Below are 22356 nucleotides of genomic sequence, written 5' to 3' on the forward strand. Positions count from 1 at the left end.
TTTGTGGGAGAAAACAGGAATTGAAGAAGGAACGTTTTCTTGCTTCCTCCTATGTATGAGATATTGGGCATAGTTTAGAAGTTTGGGGCTGGCAACATTACTTAGCAAGTTAACTGCATGTCTATGGCTAAGGCCCGGAACCCACTCAAAACCTGAACATGGTGCATATACCTGTAACTTCACCACCGGGGGAAGAAAGACAGACAGAGATTCCTGGGATCCAAGGGCCAGTTGGCTCAAGGCCTAACCAGTGAGCCCCAAGTCCCTGTGAGAGACTGTCTCAAAAATGAATAAATAAACGAATGAATGAATAAAAATGGCAGATAGCAACCAAAGAGAAATACCTGAGACTGAAATCTGACTCCACATGCACAGGCACTTGTAGTCCCAGATGTACCTCCCACAAATATGCAAATGACACCCCCCACATACACCCCCACACCCCCATAACCCCCAACTAGTTTAAATGTATATCACAGGATATTATTGCATTTGTTTTTTTTCCAGACTCTCTGAGAACTGCAAATGGAAAGGAACTCAAAAGAATTTAGATTAAAACTTAATTAAAAAAAAAAATAAAATAAAATCCAGTAAGCACAGTAGTGCTGGATGCCCACCAAGGCTCTGTCTTGATAAGGCTGAACCAAATACATCCCAAACATCCTGTCTTTATGGAGACAGCTTACCTCTCAGCTCCCCGAAATGAGCTTGCCTATAAATAAAGCACCATGTTGGCTCCTAGGAGATGTAAGAAGTAGGGTCTGCGCACCCTGAGCTGTGGAGAGATGCCGTAAGGGGCTTCGGGAGGTTTTTTGGTTTTGGTTTTTTTTGTTTTGTTTTGTTTTGTTTTGTTTTTGAGTACTGCAAAAATGGCCCAGAAAAGCAGCGTCTGAACTGGTGGCAAATTTGAGACTAACCAGCTGCTGCACATCTCCACCCTTAATCTTTGATCCCCAAAACTTAAAATTCCAAGGCCCTTCCCCTCCTCTTTGCTACCGTTTTTTTTTCTTTTGAACTACTATGTTTATTCGCTTACAGAAAATGTAGTCTTGATGCTGAAATGTTGCTTATTTTTCTCAGAGGTCAAAGGCAGCCCAGACAAAAGGCAAATGATCTGTCTGAGCCCGAGGGCAGAAAAATTGATTACGAAATCATTAATTTTTGTTTGGATTTCTTTGGCTTCTCTTTCACCCTCCCCCCCCCCCTTCACTTTAATTGAAATCCTCTAGACTTCTCTTTACGGACACAGAGAGCATGGAGAGCTCTTTCTTTAAAAAGAAAAACAATAACAACAACAAAGCAATCCTTATAGATTTTTGTCCTAAGAGTGTTTTCTTCACTAGTCTCAGTTTCTTCACATACCTTTTATGTGGAGAGTCACAGAGAAGCTCTCAATCAGTAGCCATTACTGTGTGTCATAGACAGCCCCCTACCTCCCCCCCCTTTTTTAAACCTGGGCTCTGAGGAACATGTGGCTTTCCTTCAGCATTTTATGTGCGCTTCTATTTTTAACGGAGATGGAGAAGGTGGAATGATGCGAATCCCATGCCTTGTAAAATCAAAGTGGACGGATGGATGGCTTGTGATACACGGCATCCGACTCGTGTGAAACCGTGCAGGTTGCCCGGCTCTGGGAGAAGTAAGGACCCAGTTGTTCCTCACTCCTAATGCCAGGCAGAGGAGGCCAGCCTCTGTGGATTTCATTTGCTCTTTGTCTCTTTTGACAAGGCACAGGAGTCTTTAAGAGTCATCTGTATCATAGCACCCATTTCAGAGGCAGGTCTAGCGGTACCTCTACACCGTGGGTGCAAACGGTGCTTTGTTCCTGCTGGTTCTGAACCCAGAAAACAGGATTCAAGTTGGAGCAGAGAATTAGGCCCCTCGAGCTTTCTATGGACTAGCCAAAGAGTGGTGAGAGAAGGGGGTTGGCAGAAAACCAACAGACACATATACGAGCAAGTCACCCGATCTTAGAGTTTATACGCAATGCCTTCACTAGACAACACTGAACATTTAGGAAATGTGTGGACTGACTCCCAGAGAAGTATACAGTACATGGAATGTATTGCTTCACCCATGTTTGTATATTCACAGTATTTGGAAAACTGCCTTCATTTTCCTGTGTGGGAAAAGCTCTCTTGTTCCCCATGTTACTTGACCGCAGACCCACACCCGATGGTTCAGTCTGTCTTTGAGTTAAGGAAGCGTGTTTTTTTCTAATGTTATAATATTTACTGACCAGTGTGTTACTGCAACTTGAATCATTCTTTTACTGTTGTTGGGTATAAACTTATCCTGTACCAATGTATTTATTAACACTTGTATTTTAATATTGAGCGTATCAATAAAAATATTTAAAAATAACAGATTGTTTTTACCAATTCTACAGCACTTTTTGTGTATTCTTTCTACACCATGTTGTATGTTTATGTGTAGAAATATATATTTTTTTTACCCGAGTATAGTATTTGTCAACATACAACAGCGATTTGTACATTTGCCTGCAGTAGACGTTTGGCTTCTGTTTTTGTGTATAGGATTTAGTGCCAATGTGATGATTTTTTTTAGATTCCAACTTAGAGAGGGCTGGATGGTTCTTACAGTTTTGAAGAAGAAATGGAACCGTTCTCTCAAGACCCACGTGCCCACAACTTCTCCATGAGTCTACTGATGGCCTGACTGTGCCTCAGATGGCACCTCAGCTGGAAATGTCCTAGGGATTTCCTGAAAGTGTAAAAGCAAACTGCAAACACTAGCTCCTCCTTGAACCCTCACTGACTGCACCAGCTCTCTGTCCCTAGTCATGTGAAGAATGACGACAGCAGAATTTCAGTCTGATTTGCATATCTTGTATACCCCCCAAAATAGACTCCCAGGAGTCGGCAAACCCAACTCACTTAAGAATTTATGAATGACAACATGTTTTTATCTCCGTATCATGGAAGTTGGAGATTAATTTTTTTGGTTAGTTTTCTCTCACCATCATCCCAACTTCCCTTCAGCTATCATTTCTAAATGGGTCCCTCCTCATTGGAAACATGACCCACCCCCTGCCCAACACCACGACATAGTGTTTGTCATTAAGTGATCTCTCATATACCTACCACATACACAAAGCCAGCCACAACTACCCTAAGCCAACATGGCTCCAATTGACATACACTTTGCAAAAACTAAAAAAATCCAAACAAAACATCATGTGATTATTCTGCTCCAAAGAAGCAAGTGTGCAATCAAAGTAATGGCTCCTGCATGTCAATATAAGCAGATCAGTTTCTAGGAAAAAAAAAAAAGATTAGCAATACAGATGTAGGTCAACACTGCTCTATACCAAGAAACAGCACAGGAGAATCTGTTTGGGTAAGAATTAACTACATTTACCCAAACATAGATTTATGGATAACTTATGGAAACATAGCAGGCCTCACCACCACATTTTCCAAAAGGCAATGCCTTTTTGTGACTCTTATTTGTAACAAAATTTTAATGATATTCATAAGCAAATGTGCAATCAAATGTGCCCTGTGACCCCAGATCTAAGATTCCATCAGTTGCAGAGTTCAGTTTCCCATATGTGGGGTATTCTTCTTGGCCTGGTTTCGTGGTAGGATTTCTACTGGAAATTGGCTGTTGGGTGCTTTCTTTCTCTCTGATCTAACTGTAATTCTGACTCCTGTCACCTGCCTGTCTGTGTGCACGCTTCTCCTTATAAGGAGCTCTAGAAGAGAATTGGAGGAGCTTTTTTTAGGAATGACAGTATCTCCATTATGAGCAGATTAAAGGATCCCCCCCACCACCACCACTACACATTTAAAAATAAACCTGTAGAGACAAATAAGAGTTGTGATCTACACGAGTTTAGCTTGATTAAAGTTAATATTCATGAGGCAAAGTTTAATACTAGATGTGCCTTCTGACCTCCCATTGACTTCTGGATTTCAGTTCACTGTAAAGGGCAAGTATTCTTTTTTTCCTGACAGGCTTAATTTTTTTTTTATAACCACTTAAGAAATAGGAATCCATACCAAGCTCTCATTTTTCCATACCCAGTAACCTCTGTGCGAAATGAAAGCCAGGCAGACATGATTACTTCTGGCCCTAAATTATTATATATTTTTTCCCCAACAGGAATCAATTCACTTACAGCTTTCCAGTTTCCCCAGCCTGCAAGAGGAGGATAAATCTAGGAAGGATGACTCTGAGAGAGAAAAAGAAAAGGATAAGAACAGAGAGAAACTCTCTGAGAGACCCAAGATCAGAATGTTATCAAAAGGTGAATCTAAAAAACATTTCCTTACCTTGCTTAATGTGGGCACATGCATAGCCAGGAGACATTGCAAACTGACACCAGTGTTTACAGCCCTGGGCACTCTGCACCTAATGTTCCAAGTGACCCTGTATGTGTAAGAGGAAAAAAAAATAGCGACCTTGACTCTCTTTTGGTTCCTGCACCCTTATTTGTATAGCTAGAGAGGTTATTTTTAGAACTACTTATTTCTTTGAATTCCCATTTGAATCTTCTGTTCTTAGTGACAAGCTGGGGAGAAAGAGGGAATTGAAATCCGGTTCTTGCATTCAGGTTCATTGACAACCTACTTGGATTGGTGAACAATGGCGATACACAGCTTTCTATTTTCACTCCCACCCTTATCTTAAAAGACAGGCAGCAAGGGCCTTAGCACCTCCTCATACTAAGGCACATGGAAATGGAGGTCAGCAGAAGCCCTGGCACCCTCTGAGGGCTCTGCATCCACTCACCACTGCATGTTGTTTCATTTGAAAACAAAAATCACATTTCTATTTGGAAAAGAGCTGTTCCTCCTAAAAAAACTACAGGCCTACAGTTTGGAACTTTTAGACTGCCAATGTACCTCTAATTCCACAAAGTAGAAAGAAGCCAGACTGGAATGGAGACCACTCTGGGAATCCGAGCAGCTTAGGAATGGTAGCCACTCTTAATGTGTATGCTCTGTAAACATATTCCTGCTTGGAACAGTTAGCTACTGTCTGGATGAAAGCCTCAAGCCAGAGGTATATAAGAGCATAGAGCTTAACATTTCTAAAATGGCTGTATAAACCTGAGTTTACCCAGGACAGGAGCTCAGAAAGACTTGAGAACATTTATCTCTTGCCATGTTTTATACTGATGAATATTTAGATAGTTTTATAATAGAACCATCATTTTTGAAAAACTGCTCTGTTTTAATTAAAAAAAAAAGGGTTGTCATGGGATCACAAGCTCTTGAGGTCTCTGTGGGCTGGGATGTACCTGTCATGTGGAGGCAGCATCACACCCAGACCACACTCCCACCACCACCAGCCAGCACACATCCCCTCCTCTGACACCAGGGTCTTCCCACAGTCAAGGTCTCAACCCTCAGGGCTTATTTCTGATGGTCCGATCCTTGCTTGCAAGTATTTTCACCCTTGTAACTTCCTTTGAAATTTACCTGAGCTGGAAGAAAACCAGAACATTTTCAAACCCTGCCCACCTGGTATTCCCCACGGTCCCTCCCTCACCTCAGCTCAGTCCTGTCGTTTGTTTCAGATTGCAGCCAAGAATATACAGATTCTACGGGCATAGACTTACATGAGTTTCTAATTAACACGCTGAAGAACAATTCCAGGTAAATTTAAAAATTGTGAAACCAGCCTTATGGTGGCGTGGGGGTGGGGAAGGAGGGATTCAGACAGAATATTAGGAAATGATTAGTCTGAATACTTCTAAGAAATCAAATACAAAACCAGCTGGCTTCCTTGCTGTCTCTGCTGAACTTGCTCTTCTCTGTGGTTAGTTTGTATCTCCTTGTGGATGGCTAACCTGAATAGTTACACAGTAGCTCACTGTCTGAGTTAGACTGTACCAACTTTGCTTTGCTAACCCCAGGGACATATTGTAGTAAAAAGGAGAGAAAGCAACGATCACTTTTACAACAGTCTAGGACGCCTGGGCGCAGGCACACAGCCACCTGTTCTTAGCCTGCCTTCTTTTCAGTTGCTTTCAACCTCAAATCTTTGTTGGCTATATTTTTATTATTAAAAAATTTACATGTCATAATTAGCATTAAAATGACGACATTTTTACCACCAAATATTAACGAGTGAGAAGAAAATGAAACTTCTGAGTTCCAAGGCATGGCATGCAAACCAAAGGAATCAGCAAGGTCTTATGATGAGTTGGAGTTAGGTCTGCTCTGTCTCCCTGTTGAGTTTGATAAACTGTGTTTGCTCTTTGGAAACTGAACGTACATGAAACTTTTTCTTTGAACATTCATTTTACAGGGACAGGATGATACTCTTGAAAATGGAGCAGGAAATGATTGATTTCATTGCTGACAGCAAGTATGTTCACTGGCAATGCTAGCTAATTCGATGACATGTCTTAGCTCGGTGTCTGAGTTAATGGCTCATTCTACAGAGAGCTGTAGAGAGATATCATGTCAGTTCAGACGGTTCTTGGTATCTTCAGTGGAGAACTCCCTGGGTTTTGGAGTGGTCATTGCTCAGATCATATGTGATCTTACCTGTTAAATTCCTGGCAAAATATCCATAAAACGGGGGTGGGGGGTGGGGGGGTGGCTGTTTAGCCCCCTCTAATTTGGATGGAGGAGTGTAACAAGAAGGGATCCTTTTCATTTTTATTATAGTTTTTTAATGGGCTCCAGCTGGCTGCAGTCAGTTGTGCCTGGAAATAATTGTGCTGTGCTTGGTGTAAACTGGGTAAATGACACATGTCCAGAGAGATGTCTGCGATCTCTGTTATGTCATGGAGTCTGTCCCCTGCCAGCCTCTGTTGATAAGGTACCATGAACTAACCCAGGACAGTTTGCAATAGACAAAATGAACGTGCGGCTGAGAAACAGCAATGCCTACTGCAGCTTGATCAATAAATTTATGATAGTAGAGATTTGTCTGTGAGAGAAGACATCAGGTGGTGTCGAAATGAAAGATGCCAAGTGATTCTGGATAAAAGGAGATAGTGACATGTAGATCCCTGTAAAATATACTACTGGCATGAAATGTGAAGATGCTGATTTTACTTCTCCTCTAACTCTGTTCCAGTAACCACTATAAAAAGTTCCCCCAGATGTCATCCTATCAGAGGATGCTGGTCCATCGGGTGGCAGCGTACTTCGGATTGGACCACAACGTGGATCAAACTGGAAAATCTGTCATCATCAACAAGACCAGCAGCACCAGAATGTAAGTGCCAACACAGTGTCTGTTTGGTGTTCTCTTTTTCTATCAGGGATTGACTTATGAAAGCACACTATTCATTGCAAAGTATGTGACATTAAATATGTGCAACACTGGTTATCTTTCTATCCCAGCAGCCATAGGGTGTCAGGGATCTGTATAAGACTGAATGAGAACCAAGAATATTTGTAAACCCTAGACAGTAAAACGAACTTGTTTCCATTGTTTGTTTGTTTGTTTGTTTGTTTGTTTTTACAAGCTCATAATTTTATCCTTTCTATTAGAATTCCATTAAGTTACACAAAAGATGGGGGGGGGGTGTCACTTCAAAGTAGCATTCAGATAAAGACAATGGCCATTGGTCTGAGAGTGTAGCTCAGTGGTAGAGAACATGGATGACACACACACAGTTTATTATGCAGCGGATTGGTTAAAGTCAAAGTAAGCAAGCAGGCAAGCAAGTAAACTCTTTCTGCAGAGGCAGGCATGATGGCCTGTGCCTGTGTGCTCAGTACTCTGGAAGCTGAGGCAGGAGGATCAGGAGTTTTTAAAAAAGCCCTATAAACATGCTATGATTCTGTCAAAAAGAAGGGGAGGGGGAGGTGAAGTGAGGGTGGGGGGGATGGGCTAGGGGAGGAGGAATAGGTCAAGGATTGGGTTTACAAAGCTGTGGCACACAGAGACTTTTGTCCTTTTTTGAGTCTGAGGAAACATGTGCTTTGCGGAAAGCTCAGAACAGGATGCAGAAGCCTTGCTCCTCAGTCCAGGCATACTGACTAGGCACCCAGCCTGCTGCGGTCCTTATTCGCCATCTTGGTTTCTTCACCCGTGAGACAGAGGTCTGAGCTTGCCAGATATCTAAGTTTTAGCTCTAAGAAGACAATACTTGCCTTTTCTCAAGATAACCACTCTCTTTCATCTTAAATTCTTTTTCCTGTCCTCACTGAGTCATCAAGAACTTCCTCTTAGGAGACGTCATTTGCCTTGACACCTGCAATTGTCCGCTTTGAACCTCTGTAGCTTCCAAATAGTGCTAGAGCCGCTTTTTAAACAAAAAGTGTGGCACCCTCAAAAACCGTAAATCGCCATTAAAAAAAAAATATGTTCTTTCCTTTGGGGTGTTTGGTGAAGTCACGGGATTTTGGAGTGCTCATTGTTCGGATCATATGTGAACTTACCTGTTAAATTCCTGGCAAAATAGCCATAAACATGGGGGCCTGTTTAGCCCCCCCTGATTTGCATGGAGGAGCTATGACAAGAAGGGATCCTTTTCATCCCTTTGTGTCAGAATGTTACTGCAGGCACTTTCCGGTCCAATGGAGCTCTCATGGTTAAAACCGGCTTTCTTTTCTGCTCACTGAAGGTTACAGCAAGCAGGGTGGCCTCTGGACTCTATCTCCTGGGAGATCAGCCTGAGCTCAGCAGAGGCACAGAGACAGTTAGGGGGAGGAGCACCCAGTAAGGAGCCTAGACCAAGAGTGGCTATTATCTCGGGGACACTGTAGTGCTTCACTTTTTTTTCCTCCCGAGTTTCAAATTGCTTATATATCTGTAGAACAGTTTGAAGTGGATAATGTTTAAGAGCTCTCGAAGCTTCAGAATTATTGGGTCCCGCAGTTGTATTCTACTGTGCTGGCAAAACACATCTCAAAATTTAGCAGCTTTCCACTCCATCTGATTGTTGACACTGCCGCCTCCTGTCTTGACTGTCATGGAAATTAAAGGTCACCCTTCTTTAATCCGCCACATTTTTGTTCTCCCTCGAACACGCCCAGCTGGTTTTGGTGTATTATTGTTTATTATTTTTACACTCCGTTCTAGTTTTTCTCATGGCTTGCAGGTGCCATGCAGCAGAGAAAGATGCCCTGAGAATAAAGCAAGGAAGGACTTGACTTCTGTTTTTAATTGGGTCTTTGTGCTGCATCCCGAGGTCATGGGAAGTGTGGATCTGTGCATAGATAGTGTAGATTAAGCCTGATAGAGTTATAACTCATAGAAAGTGGGTTTGTTAATAGTTACAATTGTTTTACAGTCTCACAGTCATGGATATGAGTTCATGTTTATACACTAGTTGATGGGGATATTACAATAGTTGCCTTTGTGAATACTCTTGATAGAAGTTTAGCCTTGACTCTGAAGCTGCCTTTTACATGGTGGTAGCTCCTTTTAAAGTACATTTTTAACTTAGCTAAATTTACATACAATTTTAATGTTCAAATTAAATTTTTCATCGCATTAGTACCATTTCAACTGCTTACAGGGTCGGAGTACATTGTCTGTGATTCTAGAAATTTCTGAATTCTCCTGTAGATTCTTGTGTTTCCTTTAGATTCTCCAACATCACAGTAGGGATCAAAAGTGCACCAAGTCTCACTAGATCTAGACCTACAGGCAGTTGTGAGCTGCCCAGTATAAATTTTGGGAGCTAAACCTGGGTGCACTGCAAAAGTAGCAAGCACTGTCAACTGCTCAGTCATCTTGTCAACCTCTGTCTTTCCATTTTCCTGAGCATTATTAAACAGGCTGCATATGTTTACACTCAGGAGAGTGAACAGTGAGCACAGCATGGGAAGACAGTACCTCCCAAAGATAGTGACTACATTGGTGCCAGCACCAAATCCAATCTGATCACCCATCTTCCCTACCACCCTTCACCATCCTTCCGCTGGTCATCATGCACTTTCTAGGCATTAGCTGGAGCACAAAGCCCTTTTCTCCAGTGCCAGTGGTAGAATTAGAGGGTAAACTGCCACCTCTCTGGAAAAGGAGGAGGAAGGAAAAAAAGACAAAAGAAAGGCTCTTTGAAAGAGTAGCCTATTGCAGCTTTCAAGACTTGGATCACATTAGCAGTATAAGCAGAAGACTGTTGTCTCATGAGAATGTATGGATGTTATAGCTGTCTGCTGCTGGGGTGTTTGGGTTTGAAGGTAAAAATGGACCATTAAGATCTAGGCACCTCAGGCTTCAATTACCATTTATTTATGTGTGTGTGGGAGGGGGGGTCTGTATTCTCTGCAAACGTGAAGGGTTGCCATTGGTAGCCAATGGGAACCAGGCTAATTTGTATTTATTGTTGGATTGAACTATATTGACTCATAGGAGCAAGAGAGCAGATGTGAGAATTCTTCCCATAGTCCACTGTAAGTGATGTGTTTGAGGAGTACCTTTGCAACGTGTTCGGGTTTCTGCAGCTCCATGCAAATCCTTGAAAAAAGTATGAATTTCAAATGTCATTGTGGCTTAGGAAAACAGGTCCAGAATATGAAGTCTGTGGACGGAGTACAGAAATGAGCTATAAAGCAGAGAGAGAAAACACATTTTTTATATATTGGCTTGTTGCTTGTTTTCCTTCATTGAGTTCTCATGGTTCTATAAGGTATGCCAATAAATGTAGATACAGGAATTATCATCACTGTATCAGCTACAACCGAGTGACACCAGCTTCCTGGTGCCATGCTTTTCTGGATGAGGACCCTTTAAGATATTTTAAATGGGGACTAGAGACTGTTGAGTGTTTCACAGAGAGAAAATAGTTCTATATGAAATTCAGATTGCTCAGGTCATAAAGGACGATCCCTGAGAGCCATGTGAAAGTGTGACTGGCTCCTGTGTGCTTGTCTCTGTTATAGCCTCAGTTAGCCCCCACTAGCTCTCCCGTGATGGAGCGGACTGGTCTCCAGGGCATACTCCTGAATGATAGCATCTCTTACTGAGAATCACGGCACTTACAATGTGTGCACTACAACCTATGCTGTAATTCTTGGTTTACGTACATTATCATATCTAATTCGACAAAGAGAATTTCAGCTTGGGGGCCTTCTCTATAGAGATGAAGATTTTTACTAGATAACTAGTTATCTAGATAACTAGATAACTAGATAACTCTATAGAGAAGAAATAACTAGCAGGACTCAGTTCTAAGCCAGTGTGTATAGTTCACTGGTTTATTGAAAAGTAGTGAAATTTTGAAGTGATGGTTATTTTAAGTTGAATCATCTCAGCTACTGAGCCACATTCTCAAGATACATGGCTGCATCTGAGTGGATTTCTGTAGTATGTAGTTTTGCTGACCCAGCATTATGCTTCTGACAAGTTGCAGGCACATAGGCACACAACCGGGTAGGAGCTATCTCAGCTCTGTGAATGAAAACACACACACATACCAGTTAATCTTTAAATGCCTTGGCTAACTCAATGACTGGGCACTCCTAAACCTTCCCCTGATATTTCAGGCCCCATGGCCACTTACCTGGAAATTCACATGGCTGGTTGGCTGGCTTTGTCTCCTACCCTGATTCTCCCTGTGTTCTATCCAAGATGCTCTCAGCGTCCCACCCCATGCTTAGCCATTGGCCACGGGACCTTTATTGACAGATCAAAAACCAATTGTGAACAAGGACCTTCAGCATCTGTACATGCAGATTCAAAGCATTAGCATCAATCTCCAATAGAGTTAGGCTGTTTAATTCCTTTGTTGTCAGATACATAATTGAGACTACGGAGCTGTTATTTTAAAGGTATTTTGAAGATTTACTTACTCATATAAGTAAACACCAGAACTGTTTTATAGTTTTATAGTCCTTGATGTATATTTCTGGATCGTCTCTTCTAGCATGTATGGCTTGTTGAAGGACAGCATCCACGTGTCATTTCTATCAATAGTGTTAGTATAGAAGATGAATCTACCCATTGTGTTCTGACACAGCCACTGCCATCAGTAGCCCTAGATTCCCATCCACACACTGCAGCCTCAGCTCCATGGGGAAGGAGGAAACACAATGGTGAGCCTTAGAGTGAAGTCATTAGAAGTTTTGCATTACTCACTAATAAGTGGATATTAGCCTAGAAAATTGGAATACCCAAAACATAATCCACACATCAAATGATGTACAAGAAGAATGAAGGAGTGGCCCCTGGTTCTGGAAAGACTTAGTGTAGCAGTATAGGGCAAAACCAGAACAGGGAAGTGGGAAGGGAGAACAGGGGGAGGGAAGAGGGCTTATGGGACTTATGGGAGTAGGGGGGCCAGAAAAGGGGAAGTCATTTGAAATGTAAGTAAAAATATATCAGATTTAAAAAAGTTTTGCATTAATGCTCTCAATATTTTGGAGATTCCCAGAGAATGTGTAACTTTGTAGCAGAGAGGTTGGATTCTTGATGTACTGTTGCAGTGGACAAAACAGAGGAGCGCTCATACTCAAATAATTACAGGAAAGAGAGGATTCATCTATTATATGCTAATATTCTGCATTTATTGAGCAGCTACAAAGAGCTGAGCTTTCTGTAGAGATGACGGTTCCTACATCTTATACCCATATAACAAAATACTCTTGTAAAAGTCACACCAGTGCCTGAACTGAATGTCAAAGTTGCTGAGAGGGAAAGAAGGAGGGGTCACAAGTTCTTGTGGGAGATATCCAAGATGGTGCTGCTATCTGAGTAAACCTATGCACATTAGAGCCTGTAATGTTGAAGGTTTTCTAGCCCTCAAAACTAACCAAGAAAGAAGTATGAGTGTATGACCAGTTGTTTCCAGGCACACCTTCTGGTTTCTCACTTGGGTCTTAATGGCTGGTGAGGAATTACTAGCTTTTGGAATTATCTGACTTCAGGGCCCGAGAAGAAGCCCTATGTTTTTGTAGTTGTTGTTACTGTTGTTTATTTTGCCATATTCTATCAGTTCCATTGCCCCACCTCTCTGAATTTTGACAGAAACAGGATTTATTCTCAAGCACTGTGGATTTCCCACTATTGGACTTCTGGTTGAGTGTCAGTCTTGGTAGTACCACCCACTGAAGATCTACAATGCAGATGCTAGGGTTTATGTTACTTGTATACCACAGAAGGTCTTTATAATCTTTTGGTTCTTTATAATGCCCCTTGAGATGGAACCCAGAGTCTCATGTTTGCTAGGTTAGAGCTCTACTAGTGAGCTAATGCCCGCACCTTCAATTTCTTTGTTTCTTTGTAATGCTGTTATTTATGTCTTCAGACAAGGTCTCACTGTGCAGTCCAAGCTGGGCTTGTATGTGTAAGCTGTTGCCTCAGTTTCCCATGTAGCTGGGATCATAAACAGGAGACCCCCACCCCGGACTAATGCTACCATTTGGAATTTTAGATAGGAGACCAAAACTATGAACATGTCAGTTTCATAGATTCGTTAAAAGTGTTAAGTTTTTCTTTGTTACAAGTATGCGCCTGCTTCATTAGAAGCTCTGTGCATTTTTTTGTCTCTCTAATCTCTCTTTTCTCTCTTTCAATTACTTTTCTACATTTAGCACAAAGATGTACATTGTTCTTTTTTATGGAGGTTTTTTTTTCTGTTTTTTTATATTCTTCTCCCTTTTCCACCCCAGACAAAGGATGTAGATCTGGAGTTTACCATTTGAAGATGTGAAACTATCTACTTACACTTGCATTTTCCACAAACAACGTGATTACTGCACATGTACACCTGGCTATCTTTGCATATGGCAGATCAACTTTTAACTTGTCTCAGATAATTTTCATGTTAAAAGGTTGTCATCTCTTCACAGTTTCTATTTCATCTTTCACATCCACCCACTCACCTTGCCTCAAATTCCCTACCCTTCTGAGTGCAGAGCAAAGCTTGGCAATATCAAATGCTGTGGCGGACAGTATGTTCATTCTCTGCAAACCGTGGGGCAGGGGGCTCTTAACTATTGGGAGGATTCCCACAAGATTGAGGCCAGCCTGGGCTACATAGTGAATTTCAGATCTGCCTTGCTACAAGATGTTGAAGCTAGCCTCGCCTGCATTCTGAGCCTCTCAAAAGCAAAACAAAGCAACACAAACAAAAAGAGAGTTAAATGCTCTTGGATTCAACTCCATGATTCTTGAGGTGCATGGTCCTCGAAACTAGCCTGGAGGGATGTGTGTGTGTGTGTGTGTGTGTGTGTGTGTGTGTGTGTGTGTAGTAACTGCTCTAGAAAATACAGTTAATTTTGGTGTTTGTCAGTAAAACAAGAACAAAGAAGTCTCTTCTAACTAGAGTCTCTCTAGAAAGTGCCACACACAAGACTGAAGGGCCCTTGCTAAGATGCCCTGAAGAGACAGCTCAATATTGTACTAACCACAGGAGGCTGGGCCTTCCATCTTCTCAGGGCACAGACCCAGGACAGAGAGGCTGGGCCCAGGTGAAGGAGCACGCACTCTCCGGAACACCCAGAAGCACCAAGGCTAAACTGGGGGATTATTGGGTGCCCACAATGAGTAGTTTCATACCCTACAGAGGACTGTGTTTTCACTGAAGCAAAACAAAAGAAAGAACAGACAGAGGCTGCCTTTCATGTCCACAGTGTTCTTGTCCTTGGTTTAGAGCTCTAAGGGGCACTGTAACATGCTAGCAGCATATAGTCCCATGCTTACTTGAGAGCTCTGTAGAAGACCAAACCTCCTACTAAGTGCATCTAAGAGTGGTTGACTGGCCCCTGGTCATTTCTGAACATGGTGAATCTACTGTTAGCTTTCCATAAGGTCGGTGCTACTGATCATCTGACCAGAACCCAGAGGTTTGTGCACGGAACACACTCCACTTCTTCTCCTTGTCTGATTGGCAAGCATGCAGTGTGGCTTGGATACTCACACATAGGGCTTAATGATAAAATCAGTATCATTGACATATTCATTTTTCTAAACATTTGCCCTTTCTTTGGGAAGACACCTAGGTCCTTAATCATCTCTTAAGCTTAAACGTGGGGCTATTTGTCACCAGGGTCAAACTCTGCCATTTCCCCCAAACATTATATTGTCTTCATATTGTCTTGCTTTTTCCTCTGAGAATATAAACTTTGTGCATGGGAGAGGGGGATCTCAGAAACAGAGAGCAAGAAGGAAAAATAGGTTTATATAGTGCTTCTTTTTCTGATTGTGTGCTACAGTTTACTATTTAATTTTGGAAACAAAGCAAGGGGACACCTCTGTACATATAGAATCTGTTACATTATTTGAAGGAGATTTGTGCATGGCACATTGATCCACCTGGGGATTTTATTTTTCTGTCTACCTATGTTTATTTATGTGATTGCTTATTCACTTGGCTCTCAGTTTGGTAGTCTGTCAATCAAGCCTGTCCATCTCATAGGAGAAAAACCGAAGCCCAAGTCTGTCTTATCTGCTCGGGTCACAGATGATCACAGCCAAAGGCCAGGAGCTCATGCCTCTCAGCCCTTGACCTTGACCTTTCACAGGAAAAAGAATTTCCATCCATAGAATCAATGGTGTCAAGTTACTAGGAAATTGAGAGGGTAATTAAGCAGTCTTCATCCACTGCTATCCACTGGTTCAGTGACAAAGATCATGATTTGCATTTGATTCTTTTTAAAACTGTGCAAAGGGATTTGGAGACAGTGGGTAAAGTGCTCACTCTGCACTTGCGAGTTCCTGAGTTTCATCCCCAGGATGCACATAAAAAGTTGGGCTTGGTCATGCACACTTGTAATCCCAGCACTGGGGAGAGAGAGGGAGGAGGCCCCTGGAGGCTTGCTGGCCAGTCAGCCTGTCCAAATTGGAAAATATCAGGCCTCTGAGAACTCTGGATTAGATAAAAACAAAACAAAGAAACTAAGGGGGATCATGTCCAGAGGCAGGGTACCTGAAGTTGGCCTCTGATCTTCAAACACACATGCGCATGTACTCCCCAACCCTCACACGTACAAATTCGTACATGCACACATGCATGCATTCACACCACACTTGAGCATACACACACACACACACACACACACACATACACAAAGTGTTTAAATAGAAAAGAAATTTTTTAACACCGAAGTAGATGGTAAAACTATGAATTAGCACACTGTTGTCTTAGCACACTTATTAGTGAAGTAAAGCCTGATTCCATGACCTTGAAAGATGTTCAGCAAAGAAATTCTTCTCAAGTATTTAGTACTGTGTGTCTCCTGCTTTGAAAATCAAAGTTCTCTGCCATCTTCTACTCACTGTGTGGGAAATAAGCGTCATAGCGGTTGAATGTGTAGGTGTGTGTGCAAGCACACTCACAACATGCAAATCCAAGATTACATGTGCATGTCACTTAATGCATAGTGCATAGTATGTATTCAGGACAGTCATAGAAAGGCTGCTACACAAAGAACACTACATATAATATTGGCCCAATTATATAATAACTCTTTGAAGAAGCACAAGTAGCTTGGGTCTCAATGTGCAGAGAAATTTACGCAGATTAAAGGAATAGACTCAATACTGAGAGCACCCTCTACCCCCTCCCCAGCCCCAGCTGCATCCAGACTCACGTACATCATTGATGGTGTGTCTTGGTTGATGTGGGGGCACACTTGAAGATGAGAGTGCCAGCAGATCTGGACTTTACGATATGCTGTTAAACAAACTGTCGTCTACAAAAAGAAATGAGCTCATACAAAATACCTTTAATCCCACATCCTGACTTCCGCACCTCAGCCTCTTCCAGATCCCACAGTGAACACAGAGGAGTACCACCCCCAGCGTCCTAGCCTCCCCTTCCTTCCCTGCCCCCTCCATTAGATCGGGAGAGAGAAAAGCTTTGCATTTCTTTGCATGTGCAAAAAGCAAGCAGAAAATAAATGGCAGTTCTTCATCAACCAACTCGCAATAGCAATTCTTTATTAGCGGAAATACAATATTTACCTATGAGTCATTTCACACAGACATTATAACTAATAAACAAAAAGCCCTTCATTCCTCAAAACACCAATTATTTTTCACAGTTTCAAAGGCAGAATTATTTTCATAAACACCTGAAGGGCCCATTTGGACACTCATGAATCAAACATTATTTAAATGTTATGACGCAAATTAGACCTGTCATAATTAAGATTATCTCTAACCCTGATGAGAAGGTTGTTTAAATATTTCTTGGTGTGCCCTGGGCTGACAGATGTCTCAGTGAGTAATGACGCTTGCCACCAGTCCTAACAACGTGAGTTCAATCACTAGGACTCACACAGTGAGAGAGAGAACTAAATCCTACAAGTTACCCTGTGGAACACAAACACACACACACGCACACACACACAGTCATACACACACGATAAAATCTAATACAACCTAAAATATAATTTATTGGCATACCTACTAACCTTGCCTATTCAGAAAATATAAACTGCATAGTAAGATTTCCTAGAATTCTAAGACTCACTCGTACTGGGCAAAAACTTCAAAATTGCTAAGATTGCTTACATTCATTCAGTCCTCCTATGCATGTTAAAGCACACATTATATTTTTTCACTTTATTCAACAAAGCAAATGAGCCAGACTCCTCCTTTATAAAAATTATATAAACTGTCAAAAATAATAATAATAGTAACACAGTCAGTAAGGTACAGGACTGAAAAGACACAGTATGTTAAGTTTGTTTCACAGTGTTTGTATGTATGTTAAAAAGCATTTTAATATTAATGTTATTCTACAGTAAATATAGTTTCAGATCATTTATTCTGCAGTCACTGATTCACACACTGGGATTTCCTTTAGGGAATGGAAGTTAGAGTCATTAGATATATTAATCTAACAATATTTTTAAAATTATTAATTCTTTGAGAATTTCATGGTTGTTAGTTTTATGTCAACTTGGTCCAAGCTAAAGTTGTCTGCCTCCATAAGACCAGCCTATAAGACCAACCTATAGTACATTTTCTTAGTGACTGATATGGGAGGGTTCAGCCCATTGTGGGTGGGACCATTCCTGGCTTCCTGGTCCTGGGTTCTGTAAAAAATCAGGCTGTGCAAGCCATAAGGAGCAAGCCAGTAAGCAGCACTCCTCCATGGCCTCTGCATCAGCTCCTGCCTCCAGGCTCCTGCCCTGCTTGAGTTTCTGTTCTGATTTCCTTCAGTGATGACCAGTGATATGGAAGTATAAGCCAAATAAACCCTTTCCTCCCCAAATTGCTTTCAGTCATAGTGCTTCCCCTCAGCAATAGAAATCCTAAGTAGGCAAATTTTATACAATGTAATGTGATCATATTCACCCCACTTTTCTCCCCTTTGCTGCTCCCAGATTCTTTATGTAAGACCAATGTATAAGGTATAATTGGGGTCTAAGCATCACTGAGAAAAAGCTTAGAATTTAAAAAATATCCATGTTAATATGATAGAACTGAACAAAGGTCATCTCATTAATGAAGTGTTGGAAGGAAAACATGGAAAAGCCACATGCAGAGGGGTGTGTCTTCTGTAGGGTGGAGCTGCTGAGGGAGGAAGGATGGGCAGATTGAAGCATGTGTCATATTTGTGGGTGGAAACCACACTATTGGTTCAGAGGTTAACCTAAAATACACCTTCAACATCATTTTGAAATATAAAGAACTTCAAGTTACCTTTAGGTAATCCCAAATGTGAACCAACAGCGTGATCGGAAGACAGACAAGTACTCTGAATAGCAGCCATCGTTGCAGGCTCCTTGGCACTTATGGGACCCACGTGGAGGAATGTCTGTATAGTTTCATGAACGTAGGCATGTATTGCACATTGCCTTTTCATCCAAAAATAGAACTAGACAACATTCCATACAAGAGAAACCACTCATCAGTCATTTTTGAAGGACTTTTACTTTCTGCATTGTAGATATTATTTTTCATTTGTACAAAAACATTGATTTATACATAAATTTAAAAAAATGATACCAGTTGCCTGAAGTTCAGTGTTGAAACTCCATGCTTAATACAGTTCATGAATAACTAGCCACAGAAACCAAAAATACCATATTGGGTCTTAACTGTATAAGATTTATTTCCCCCCTTAAGTTTTTCATTGTGTCCTTCTTATCACCTTAAGTCTTGTTCTCAATTATCATTGCTTGTCTTCTTTATAGTACACACACACACACACACACACACACACACAGAGAGAGAGAGAGAGAGAGAGAGAGAGAGAGAGAGAGAGAGCAGGGGAGACAGAATCAGAGACACAGAGAGATAGACACAGAGAGAGATATTTTTGGTGACTGTTATCATTTGGTCATTATCATGTTGTCATTGGTAAAATGTCCATTCATACAATTCAAGAACAACATTCCAGTTAACACAGGAATTTTGCAGGATGAGGTGAATTCTCATGAACTAAAAGTTCCGAGTATAAGAAGTCTGACTTGTACAAAGAGCAAAATGTAATCTTGCATTTCCAAAACCTTGCAGTGTAATAGAAGGATTAGGAAGTAATTTGACAAAGAAAACCATTTAAATCTCCAATTACCAGATTATTAAATAATACATTCAATGAAAGAGTATCTTGTAAATATTCAAAATATAAGAATAATTATCTATAATCCAATGATTTGGTATGAGTCATTATTAAGTTGCTAAATTGTTTTGCTATCCAACTGAGATAACAACTTTCATTATTTTGTCACTACAAAATCATATGTGATTATTATAACACAAATCTATAAAAGGTTAGAAGTAAAGAGGCCTGTCAGTTTGCCATCCATAGATAAGATTTCTGCTAATATTATTCTTGCTACCATGTGTTAGAGCTTGAACATAAAACATAGTCAACTCATATTAGTGTTTTTATATGGAGCCTTTGCTTGCTGGTCAATGTTATTGGATATTGTTTTGAAGAACTTCAAGTTACTGTAACGTATCTCAAGTTCCTTATGCATGCAGGAGAGAGGTTCATTATTCCGCCGTTCTGAAGTGGAATTTGGTGTTCATTTTTGGCCAGTCCCTTTGGATTCGTTCTTAGACATAGGATCATATTATAAAAGGCACCTTGGTATGTTTATGTTTCTTCATCCATATAGCCCAGGTTTTCTTGTTGTTGTTTGTTGTTGTTGTTGTTGGTGGTGGTGGTGGTGATGGTGGTGGTGGTGGTGATGGTGGTAGTAGTGGTGGTTTGGTTTGGTTTGGTTTGTCAAGGAAAAAGCACAAATTTAAAAGAATCTTTCAGACTCCAGTTTGAGTATCTGCTAAGTGTCATTTGTGGTAGTCTGCAGTGCAGAGGAAGCAAAGTATCATGTTAGCCTGCACGTCACTGCGACCACTTAATTGCATTAAAGAAGCTCAGAAGAAAACGGCTAGCAAGGTGGACTGATCTATAAAGTACTCCTTACCTGTGCATGAGAAACTTACTTTGAATCTCCAGTTAGAGCAAATAAAAGACAGGCACTGTGCCACAGACCTGTTGTCTCAGTGTTGGGGAACAGGAGACTGGAGGGCCCCTGGAGTCTGATGGCTAGTAAGCCAAATCAGCAGCTCCAGGCACAGTGAGAGATGGCGTCTCAAAGCAAAAGGCGGAGAGCTGTCGAGGAAGACACCAAGTGTATACTTCTGGCATAAAAAAAAAATGTATGCGGGAGGCGGGGGATGTGTACCTCCCACACATGCATAGCCATGAACACGCATCTACCTATACTATTTATACATACAAAAGAAAGAAAATGACTTTGCAAAAACACCCCAAATTCTAAACACAAATTTGCAAGTTCCTAGTAACAAAAGGTACAAAAAGCTAGTAAAATGATTCAGTCTGCTCTCCAAGTTCCCTGACCTCCACAGAGGCGGTATGGTATATATATGCACATACACAAAGTGAATGGTAAATAAATGCAATATGCACATATATATATGAAAGAAAATTATTTTGCAAAAACACACAAAGTTACATACACATACATAATACACACACACACACACACACATATATATACCTCCAATTCCTCTCTTAGTGTATAACATATAATACCATTTAAAAGATGATGAAGTGGAATCAAATGACAGACTGATATAAGAAATGGTAACACATACCTGTTAAATAAGGATAAAGAGCTTTGATTTCCCCCCAGAGACCCATAGCTGTGAACATTCTAGGTGAAATGTTCATGGTCCTCTTAGGTCTATCTACTATTTTTGACAGTTAAATCCTTCACTGTTTGTGCCACTGTCCAGCTGTTTTCCAGCTGTTTATTGAGATAATATCTCATCTCGGCGACACTTTTCCTTCAGTCTACATGGCTTGCACCAAGGCCTCTCTGTTACCCTACCCCCACCACCATCTACCACCCCCACCTCCTCCTCCACCATCAAGAGAGTTCACTTCTTCCTTTCCGTGTGGGATGGGAGGAAGAGACTCAGCTGAACTCTTTGGAAGATGATGAGTAACAAGTTTGGTCTTTGGAGGCTGAGTGACAACCTTGCCTTAGGAACCTAACAGCAAGGCTAAACTGTTGAAAAATACTTAAAGAGAAGTGAAATCAAAATAACAGTATTAATGAATGTTCATTCAGTTTAAGCTTCTGAGGAAAAATTTCTTTTGAACTAAAACTGGAATTGATTGAGGAAAAGAGAGATTTGATTGTGGTCGCCAGCCAGCCACGCTGTTTTCCATGAGTTCTGTCTATAGGAGGAACAATGTAGAATAAACTTAAATAATCCTTTTTTTAATTCCCCAAAGAGGCCAAGATACTGGCTGGAGATGCAAGCAAACTCACCATACAAGAGCAGTGTTGACCAGGCTGGGAGCAGTGGGTCTGTTGCGTGTGCTATATAGATTTTTACCTGGAGATGAGGAACCTATTACCCATCTAAAACAAGCATTAATTTTATTTCTTATATAGTTTGGTAATGATATATAGAAAGCTAGACATGAGACCTCATGAAACAAATTCTAAAAATATGAAAATAAAAATGAATATGACAAATTCGGTCGGTATGGTACTTGTCCTTGAAGTACAGAGAGCGAAGCCGGATTAACAACGTTTAATAAACACATGGCTTTTCATTCTTTGGAAATTATTCTTGAATTGCATTTTTGTGTTCAAAGACTAAAAGTAACTAATTACTATTGGCAATACTATTCCTGAATGAAATACTTCAGTGTTATTCATCATGCGGCTCAAAAATAATACTATTTTGGTGTTCAATTTGTTGTAAAAGTGTAAAAGTCATTTTTAATAGCTGGGATACAATGGTCCATTGTCAGTAGTTTTTAACTCAATTACTGCAGTATTTCAATTTATACTTTGGTTAGCTCTAACATCATGAATAGTTCTCTATAAAGCCATCCTGAGGAAAAATAATTGTATTACAGTTGCTTGATTCTTTTTAAACAAACTTTAAAGTTACTTTATGAGCATTCAAAATATTTTTCAAGAAACCTGAAAGAACTGATTTTCTTCTAATTTTTGAAGATACAAAAAG

The 22356-nt window shown here is 40.8% G+C and overlaps 1 protein-coding gene across 1 annotated transcript in view; it reads left to right on the top strand.

The window, feature by feature from the left end:
- Arpp21 (cAMP regulated phosphoprotein 21) overlaps positions 1-22356 on the top strand; it is a 162304-nt gene that overhangs the window by 49366 nt on the left and 90582 nt on the right. Inside the window, exons 6-9 of the mRNA XM_052187090.1 lie at positions 4129-4273; positions 5549-5627; positions 6283-6342; positions 7063-7203. Coding sequence (XP_052043050.1) covers positions 4129-4273; positions 5549-5627; positions 6283-6342; positions 7063-7203 — 425 coding nt within the window. The remainder of the gene's footprint in view (positions 1-4128; positions 4274-5548; positions 5628-6282; positions 6343-7062; positions 7204-22356) is intronic.

Source organism: Apodemus sylvaticus, chromosome 7 (genome assembly GCF_947179515.1).
Source record: "Apodemus sylvaticus chromosome 7, mApoSyl1.1, whole genome shotgun sequence".
NCBI lineage: Eukaryota > Metazoa > Chordata > Mammalia > Rodentia > Muridae > Apodemus > Apodemus sylvaticus.